General features: G+C 45.2%; 1 protein-coding gene across 1 annotated transcript; it reads right to left on the bottom strand.

The window, feature by feature from the left end:
* Window positions 1-4,332: 4,332 nt before the first annotated feature.
* On the bottom strand, window positions 4,333-8,861 carry LOC311514525 (olfactory receptor 52P1-like; the record flags this gene model as incomplete). The annotated part of the gene is made up of 2 exons (XM_084617085.1): window positions 8,745-8,861; window positions 4,333-5,468 (listed from the first exon to the last, which is right to left on the bottom strand). The coding sequence occupies exon 2, from the start codon at window positions 5,422-5,424 to the stop codon at window positions 4,333-4,335; it is 1,092 nt and encodes a 363-aa protein (XP_084473211.1). The 5' UTR covers window positions 5,425-5,468; window positions 8,745-8,861.
* Between the last annotated feature and the right edge of the window lie 1,486 nt (window positions 8,862-10,347).

The raw sequence follows: 10,347 nt of genomic DNA, 5'->3' as shown, positions 1-10,347 counted from the left end.
CAGAGGAAAAACCACACAGCACAAAAAAGGAAGTTACTGAGATAGATAGAAGGACACAGTAAGAGAAAAGGAACTAAATTTAAAAACAAATATTTGTCTAAACTCTTTCCAATACATTTGTAGTTCCAAATTTCCAGGTAAATCCCATGGTGTTTCTGACAATACTAAACAACTCAAGTCACCCTGCTGGTGAATTCCTGCCCAGTTGGTTCTTGACTTGAACCCTGGAATCCTTCCTGATCCCTCAGCACTAACCTTAATACAGAAACAGGCAAGTCACCACAATCCCACTCAGCAGAGAAGGGAAATCTCCTTACGGCTACTGCAAGGCAGAGGCTTGAGAATCAGTGTGTGAATGTTACATGGATGACACTTCACATGCTGCACAGCGACCTTTATGATCCCCCTGAACACTCCCCGCGAACTGTCAGGTTGCCCAGGACTCCCGTAGAATTCCCTGGACTCTGTGAGCAGCGGGAAAAGCAGAAAATAGACCCTAGAGAACTTCAGCCTGAGAGCCCCCCTGGGAGTGAAGAAATGATTTGCCAATAACAGGGGCTCAGATTTACAGAGCAAAATGCAGTTTGTGAACGGTTCAGTGCAGCACATGGTGATAGATTTCTTTCCTGTGTGTAGTGCACTTCCACCTGCACTCACTGGGAACGCTGCCACAAGATTGGGGGCCAGAAACTCATTTCACTTGATGGTAGCATTGTACCACTGCACACCACCCATGCAGCTGTAATAGCCATTCCCTTCGCCTCTGAAAAATCAGTGCCACCCTGTCGCAGGCAAATTACATGATCCTGAACTGATGCAAGCTGAAATGCATGTAAAAGGGTTTCTTCTCCCAGGATTCTGACATCAATGGTATTTGCCAGTGGCCCTTGGGAGGTGTTAACTTGTTTTATGTCTGACAGCTGCCAACTGTTTTAATGGTTAATCTACTCTCTGCATCAGGGAGGCATCACATTTCAATTCTGTGTTGACCTTTCACAGATTGGTGCAGAAATGGGTTATGATATCCTGGGTCAGAGCTAGCCGAATGGGACTTCTCCATTGACTGTGTTATTCCTTCCTCTCTTCCTGTGCTAAAAGGACCCGGACTTCATCTCACATGATATCCCACTTTTTACGAGAGAAGAGGCATGGAATTTGCCTGATCTATTACCCTGGGGCTATTTGAGTGTGATGTATTTTCATAGACTCATAGAATATCAGGGTTGGTTAGGACCTCAGGAGGTCATCTAGTGTAACCCTGTGCTCAGAGGTAGGTCAGTAGGTGTGCCCTGCTTGAGTGAGAACATTGTGTTACAGGAATCAAATAACTGCTATATCTGGATCTCCTGTTTGGGCTACTGTCCCTACCCCATATTTGCATCATAGGTGCCTTGCAGCCAAATTTGGGGTCCAGAGGGTGTAAGATGGATGGGTTGTCACCCCTGGGGTGCAGTCTGGAAGCCATGAGAACTGCTGCACCCCTCTAACCACGGAACTGGCCTGGCCCTGTTTCACACTGCTTTGCTGGAGATTCAGCTTCTCCTGGCTCTGTGATCACCAACCCTAGAGCAGATGGTGCCACACACTGAAGCAGAGCTTCTTGAGAGTTTAGCTATTCTCCTAAGTATAAACAGCAGACCCCAGCCGATTTCTCAGCTCCCAAGGCTCATTTCTCCCCACCCACCTCTGGAGTATAACCCCAAAATTATACTGTCTTACACTGCATAGGGATTTGCACAATGTAAATGTGATATTCCCCTCTGGTGTTATCTGGACCGGTGATCTGCTAGGCCTCTCCAATCCTTGACTCTGGGAGCCAGCCGTACCCTGCTCTGCTGTAAGAACCCCTACTCCTTGGATGTCCACACACAGCCTCTGGCATGTAAGCTGCTCCCAGCTCTCTGCAAGTGAATGACTCTACCCAATATCTCCGGTCCTGTCTTCTGATAGGGGCCAATATCATGTGCTTCAGAGGGAAAGAATGGAACAGGGCTATTATCGAGGGATCCATTTCTTGTCATCCACTGCCATCATCTGGCAGTCAGGGGCTAGGGACACCCAGAACATGGGGGTGCATCCTGGAACATCTTGGTTAACAGCCATTGATGGACATATCCTGCATACCTTTATCTAGTTCTCTTTGAACCCTGTTATATATTTGGCCTTCACAAAATCCCCTGCCAATGAGTTCCACAGGTTGTCTGTGTGTTGTGTATACTACTTCTTTTTCTTTGTTTTCAACCTGTTGCCTATTATTTCTTGGTTGACCCCGGTTATTTCCTTACGTGAAGAAGGAAACAAGACTTCCATATTCTCTTTCTCCACACCATTCATGGTTTTAAATGTCACTATCATACCCCTCCTTAGTTGTCTCAATTCCAAGCTGAAATGTCCTAATCTTTTTAGTCTCTCCTCAGATGGAAGCTGTTCTAGACCCCGAATCATTTTTGTTCCCTTTTTCTGTACCTTTTCCTTTTCCAATATGTCTTTTTTGAGATGAGGTGACCAGAACTGCACAAAGTGTTCATGGTGTTGTATTTATGTAGTGGCATTGTTATATTTATGTTGAGTTAGGATTATATTTTCGAATGTGCTTTACAGCTATCATCTGAGTCTTTTAAAAGCGTAGGAGGGAATCCTCCTTATAAACTCACTGGGACACTGCACCCCATATTCTTCATATTTGTATAATTTTGATATAATTCTGGCATATCTGTCTTGTCAGTTGTAACAGGAAAAGTTATGATTTCCTAAAAAGGACTGTCCTGTTTGTGTGCCTGTATCGTTTTTGTATGGGAAATTATGAATATTGATGATGTATCTGTATTTGAAAATGAGTTACAGCTTCGTGACTCCCACGAGGCAAAATGCTTCCTGTCTAGATAGCTGGTGGTAAAGGGCCTATTCAGGGTCTGGGACATTAGGGGAAACAATAGGCTTCATGAGAAGCTTATCCCCACTGAGTGAGCCTTTCTGAGAACACTCCATAGAGACGATGGATAATGGCTGCTGTGAGTCAGCAGGGCAGTCAAGGTTGTGTGACCAGAGCAAGTGACACTGAACTCCATTTTGGGTACCTGTATTTTTCCACAAGCTGGACCGGGAACTGATTTTGGAACACAGGATTCCCACCATGGATTAAAGCGATATAAGGGGGGGTGTAACATCATCTAGTGGCCTCACTCCCCATACAAGAGAACTCCTGGAAATATGTAAGACACAAAGATTGAACTGGGAGCATGTCACACTCTAAACTCTTTTGTGCCCAAATTAGGCCCCCAGGCACCTGTGATGCAAGCATGGAGGAGGGACTGTAGCCTGATGAAAGATCAAGATGTAGCAGCTGTTTGATTCCTTAACCACCATCTTCATACCCCAGCAGGGCACACCCACCTAAAATACCACCACACTGAAATGTCTCAGGCTGTCACACTGAAATGGCTCAGGCTGTTATACTCCTGATGAGGCTTTAATCTTCCCCATTTCAGTCTCCCCCGCAGACCCTCGTGACCTGTTGGTGACTTTTACTACAACTATCTGTGACAAAAAACCTTAGTCATGACTATTCAACTGGTCTGCCCCTCTTCCTGAAAAAAATTGTGTTGTGGGCCAGGATATCCCTCCCCGGGTGAACACATTCTGGATGCTGTGGAGGGTTGTGGTGAATGCAGGCCCATGGACCGATTCAGGCAGTCCGATTCAAAACATAGAGAATCCCTCTAGGCAAAACCTTAAGTTACAAAAAGATACAAAAAACAGGAATACACATGTCTTTGTGGTATATATATATAAGGGGGAGGTATAGCTCAGTGGTTTGAGCATTGGCCTGCTAAACCCAGGGTTGTGAGTTCAATCCTTGAGGGGGCCATTTAGGGATCGGGGCAAAAATTGGGGATTGGTCCGGGTTGGACTACATGACCTCCTGAGGTCCCTTCCAACCCTGATATTCTATGATTCTATGTCTTCCAGGACAGTGAATTTCCAAGTCAAAACAAAGAAATCCAAAAGCATTTTCTAGCTAGATTTCTTACTAACTGTACAGGAGTTGAAGGGCTTGCATCCTTGATCTGTTCCCAGCAACGGAATCACACAGACAGACAAATGCTTTCCCCCCCTCCAGATTTGAAAGTACCTTGTCCCTCATTGGTCATTTTGGATCAGGTGCCAGCGAGGTTACCTTAGCTTCTTAACCCTTTTCTGGTGAAAGGATTTTCCTTCTGCTAGGAGTACAACTCGTAAGAACTGCACAGTCAAGGAAGGCTGACTTTTTTTACAGATTGTTTGTGAGCATACTCTTCCTCCATGCCAGGGGTAACTGGGGAACCATGGCGCTCACAGAACTTCTGGTCTTCCTCCCAAACCGCATCCCACTAAGTGCTGGTTCACATACTCTCTGACAATTTGACAGTTCCCTGATGGACACTGCAGGCCTGAGGTGATATCGTGTCTTGTGTCTGCAGAACTTTGCGTGAACTTTGTGTCTGCAGAATTTCTGCAGGTGTATTTGACTACTTTGTCACGAAGCTCTTTCGTTTTGACCCCATAAATGATAGGGTTGAGCATGGGAGGGATGAGGAGATAGAGGTCAGCTAAGATGATATGAACATAGGGTGGGATGCCTTGACCAAAGTGGTGTGTAAGAATGGAGAAGAAGGTAGGGGTATAATATGTCAGCATCACACAGATGTGGGCTGTGCAAGTGTTAAGGGCTTTCTGGTGGGCTTTATGAGAGGAGATTCTGAGGACGGCCCTGATGATCAGACTGTAGGACAGGGCAATGAGCATAAGGTCAAACCCATTGATTACAAACATTAGCACAAAACCATATATCCTGCTGACTCTGATGTCCCCACACACCATCTTCACCATAGCTATGTGCTCGCATTGCGTGTGGGGGATAATGCGGTTGGCACAGAATGTCTGCTGACTCAGGAGCAGGGGCAGGGGCAGAATGAAGAGAACAGCTCTTATGAAACCTACAAGCCCTAGCTTAGCTATTTGTGCATTGCTGAGGATGGTGGCATATCTCAGAGGGTTACATATGGCAACGTAGCGATCGAAGGCCATTGTCACGAGGGTGGATGAGTGCATCACAGAAATCGTGTGGAGGAAGAACATCTGGGTGAGGCAGCCAGCCACAGTAATGCCTTCCAAATTGAACCAAAATATGCCCAGTGCCTTTGGCACAACAAAGGTAGGTGTGGCAATGTCTGTAAGTGCCAGCATGCAGAGCAGGAGGTACATCGGCTTCTGCAGAGTCTGTTCCTTACCTACAACAGACAGAAGCGTGACATTTCCCAACAGGCTGACAATGTAGAATGTAAAGAAAGGGATGGAAATCCAGATGTGGGCAGCCTCCAGGCCAGGGATGCCCGTTAGGATGAAAGTTGAAGTGTCAGAGTGGGTGAAGTTGAAAGGTGCCATGAAGCAGTTGATGCATCGATATGACTCAGAAATGCTCAAGGTGCCTGTAAAGGGAGAAAAGCACAGCAAGGGGGTTCTTATTTGTAAAAAATAATATGGTAAATATGTTATAGTTATGAACATTCTCGGAGTCTTCTTGAGTGAGGAGTGAAGAACTACCGACGATGTCACTCCCTGCTTTCCATAGATCTAGAATACGGAGGGAACCGTTTGTTTCAAAACTTGGTTTCCAGACTCGTTTGTGGGAAGATTACAGACTCCCCAAAATGGAGTCCAGAGTTATGTGGCCTGGTCACATGGCCTTTTAGAGTCATAGCATCCACTACGTATAGTCTGTCTGAAGCATTCTCAGGGAGGCTCACCAGGTGGGAGATAAGTTTCTCTAAAGGCCTATTGTTTCCCCCAAAGTCTCATTGCCCTGAATAGGCCCTTCCCAACCATCTATCGAGACTGACATCAAGTTCCCTAGTGGGCGTTACTCACTTGTAACTACATTTGAAATACAGGGAAGTCATCAAAATTCAGAACTTTTGACCAAAATCATCAATACATACAAATAGGATAACCATATTCAGAAAGTCATAACTTTTCCAATAACATCTTACATGACCCATCTTGCATAAACTGTATCATAATTATGCTATAATCATATCATCATATCATCATATCACAATGAACAATATGGGGTACATTGTTACAAAAATATCAAATGTTATTTCTACCAGTGAAATGCCTGAAGTTACAGAACAACAACAAATGGAAACAAAACTGAGTAAAACTTGTGACACCCAGATTGTAGTTCTGTGGCTTGCCATGGGAAAGAGACCCTGAAACTCCCCAAACACACTCTGCACCACGAAAGGTCCCAAAGTTGGCCTTGGACCAACAAACACAAAGAAAAAAATAATTTCAACAGCACTGCCCACCTGTCCACCTACATGCTGCTTTGCAACCCTGTGATGTTCCCCTCTGGTGTTATCTGGACTGGTGATCTGGTTGGTCACCCCAGTCCTTAGCTTTGGTAGCCAGCCTTACCCTGCTCAGCTGTGAGAACCCCACTCCTGGGCTGTTCACGCTCAGTCTTTGACATGTAAACTGCTCTTTGGATTATGCAACCGAATGACACTAGCCAATATCTCCTTTCCCAGACACAACCTTACTTTTGCAGTGTGCAGGTGTGCCCGCAGGGCACTCCAAGCTTATGTGAGTTTGTCAGTTTAAGAAAGAAATGGAAATGCCCCAGGCTTTTTATCCCAAGGGGAGTCTCTTACATGCTTCAAACCAAACACACTGCTTCAGGTAGAATAAACAACAAATGTATTAAGTACAAAGATAGAATTTAAGTGATATTCAGTGATAGGCAAAAAGTCAGAGTGGTTACCAAAAGAAAAGGAAATGTAAGCACACTGTCTAAACTCTCAATCCTATTAGACTGGGCAACATCTAGATTAAGGATTTTTCTCACCCCACTGAATATTGCAGTCCTTAATATACAAGTTTCCTGTGTAAACCTGGGCCAATCTCCCCTGTTGGAGTCTTGTCTTCTTCTCAGTGGGGGCAGGAGAAGGGCCCAGTATGTGTCCGCTCTGTCTGTTTTATAGCCTCAATCCATGTGCTTGGGGGGCACAAGTCCAGGCATGTCTGGGGGGCATTGCTGAGTCTCTCCAAGCAAGGTTGAGCAATTCCCTCTGTGGAGCTTCGTGCACGTGAGTCATTGCATTGGAGCTCCCTTGCTGGACAAGGGCTCTTGATGGGTTGTTTGACACCCTGCCTGGGGATTGGTCAATTTCCTTGCTGTTGCCTCTGGAGAGCTAATATCTGACTTATTCCCCAATTTACAGCATGTTTTAGTGACCACCATACAACACCATAATCATAACTCCATATTCATTAATGATACACATGTATGGATAGAGGCATGATTGCAACAGATCATAACCTTTCCCTGATACCTTACAAGGCATGTTTTCTATGTAAAATCATGTTTATATGAAAATGAGGACTATGGCCGTTACAGGATGCTCCCCGGTGATAGAGAATGTCTCACCTCCCCCCTTAGTTTGCTCCAAGAGGGTTAGCCACCGACTAGCTCAAAGGCAGGGTGTGTTATCGCTCTCTTGGCACCCAGCCTTCAAGGCCATGAGGCGGTGTCATAAATACAAAGTGAAGGGGAAAACTCCTCTCACCTGTAAAGGGTTAAGAAGCTAAAGGTAACCTCGCTGGCACCTGACCAAAATGACCAATGAGGAGACAAGATACTTTCAAAAGCTGGGAGGAGGGAGAGGAACAAAGGGTCTCAATCTGTCTATATGCTGGGTCTTTGCCAGGGATAGACCAGGAATGGAGTCTTAGAACATTTAGTGAGTAATCTAGATAGGTACATATTAGATGATGATTTCTTTAAATGGCTGAGAAAAGAATTGTGCTGAATAGAATAACTATTCCTGTCTGTGTATCTTTTTTGTAACTTAAGGTTTTGCCTAGAGGGGTTCTCTATGTTTTGAATCTAATTACCCTGTAAGGTATCTACCATCCTGATTTTACAGAGGTGATTTCTTTACTTCTATTTACTTCTATTTTTATTAAAAGTCTCCTTGTAAGAAAACTGAATATTTTTCCATTGTTCTCAGATCCAAGGGTTTGGGTCTCTGGTCACCTATACAACTTGGTGAGGCTTTTTAACCAACATTTCCCAGGAAAGGGGGGGTGCAAGTGTTGGGAGGATTGCTCATTGTTCTTAAGATCCAAGGGTCTGGGTCTGTAATCACCTAGGCAAATTGGTGAGGCTTTTTACCAAACCTTGTCCAGGAAGTGGGGTGCAAGGTTTTGGGAAGTATTTTGGGGGGAAAGACATTTCCAAACAGCTCTTCTCCAGTAACCAGTATTTGTTTGGTTGTGGTAGCAGCCAATCCAAGGACAAAGGGTGGAATATTTTGTACCTTGGGGAAGTTTTGACCTAAGCTGGTAAAGATAAGCTTAGGAGGTTTTTCATGCAGGTCCCCACATCTGTACCCTAGCGTTCAGAGTGGGGAAGGAACCTTGACAGGTGGTGTGCCTCAGTTTCCCCATTCAGACACTGCAAACCAGGTTTCTATGCTATGATCAGATTTAAATCTGTTTGCAGCTATTAACTATGAACTAGACTTACCATAAGGTAATTTAATTAATTTATTTGTGTCTCTGGAATTTTGGTGTCTCAGGGTCTGGGAAGATAGTTTTTCAGGGGGATCCTGCACATTGGCTGGCTCTTTGCCACCTTTCCCTAGAGGATGGTGATCTGAGCTCCCTGGGCTGGCTGTGTTTACCCTTTGATCAGACACAACTTTTTCCCAGCAGCTTTCCCACGACTCACTAGCATGGGGGAAGACACCCCCTTCTCTGTCAGTTGGGGCATTTGTATTCTCACAGACTACCACCTGGCAACTTCCTGGTCTCAATTCTTCCGTTATCACAGGCATTGGAGCTGCAACTAGATGTAAAGAGACACAGATATTTTCCAAAAAAAGTATCAGAAATAGCGTCCTGAAAAACTGGGACCTGGATTGGGGTACCCTCCGTCACCCCTTCCTCTGTCCCTGAGAAGTAAGCTGTGGGACTGCTCCCCTCCAGGAAGCCAGTTACACAGTTCCCTCTCAAAACCTGGGTCACCGGCTGTCAGGGTTCCCTCCCCACCCTGAGCTCTGGGGTACAGATGTGGGGTCCCGCATGAAACACCCCCTAAGCGTATTTCTACCAGCATAGGTGAAAAATTCCCCAAAGGCACAAATCATTTCCTTGTCCTTGGATGGTATTGCTACCACCACCAAGTGATTTAGACAAAAATCCAGGAAAAAAGGGCCACTTTGAGCCCTTGTTTCCCCAAAATATTCCCCGGAAACCCCTTCACCCCTTTCCTGGGGAGGCTTGAGAAAAATATACTAGCCAATTGGTTAAAAAGTGAGCACAGAGGAAACCCCTGGCTTTTTAGGACCCTGAAAATCAATCAGGTTCTTAAAAGGAGAACTTTTTTTTTTTTTTTTTTAAGTAAAAGAATCACACCTGGAAAATCAGGATGGAAGGTAACTTTACAGAGTAAATAAAAAAGTAAAACACAGAGGATTCCCGACTGGGCTCAGCTTCAAAGTTACAAAAAACAAGAATAAAACTCCCTCTTAGCATATGGAAAATTCACAATCTAAAACAAAAGATAACAAAGGTATTTCCCTGCCTTTACTTACAATTTCTGTAATTGTAATGTATCATTTCAGGTATCTTTTCAGGAGATGATTTACCAGCTTGGTCTCTGTCTCTCTCTGTGTCCAGAGAGGGGACACACAAAGAGAGCACAGATAAAAACTCTTCCCCCCACTCCAGATTTGAAAGTATCTTCTTCCCTTATTGGTCCAGTTGGCCAGGTGCCAACCAGGTTATCTGACCTTCTTAACCCCTTACAGGTAAAGGGACTCTGTACCTCTGGACAGGAGGGATTTTATGTTACCGCATACATCAAGGTTGTGACCCTTCCCTTTATATTTATGACACAGTCTGTGTACCTGGGTTCCCAGATGCTGATGCAGCCTTCCTTCTAGTGTCCTCGGCATTATGCCCCAAGTGACGAGTGGGGAGACATTCCTCTACCCCCACTATTCCTTCCCCAGTTTCCTCCTCTGGGCCCCCTCCTAAGACACATTTCTGTGTGCTCCATAGGAAGTGATCTTTCTTTTGTTCAGCTGCAAAACTCTGCCAGTTAACAGCTGAGACAGTTTCCTTACTCACTGACAACACCTCCCCTGCCTCTGTGCCTGAGGGCATGTTGCCTAGTCTCAGCCCCCTCCCATACTTGGAAGCATCCTGCTTCCCTGTGTTACAGAGTGACAGGCATCCTCACTCACCTCAGTGGTTTCTGAGATTCCCTGCCCCTTCTCTAGGCTCTCCTCTGGGACA

Source organism: Lepidochelys olivacea (assembly GCF_965140295.1).
Source record: "Lepidochelys olivacea isolate rLepOli2 genome assembly, chromosome: 1".
Classification (NCBI taxonomy): domain Eukaryota; kingdom Metazoa; phylum Chordata; order Testudines; family Cheloniidae; genus Lepidochelys; species Lepidochelys olivacea.
This window is presented reverse-complemented; position numbering and strand designations above follow the sequence as displayed.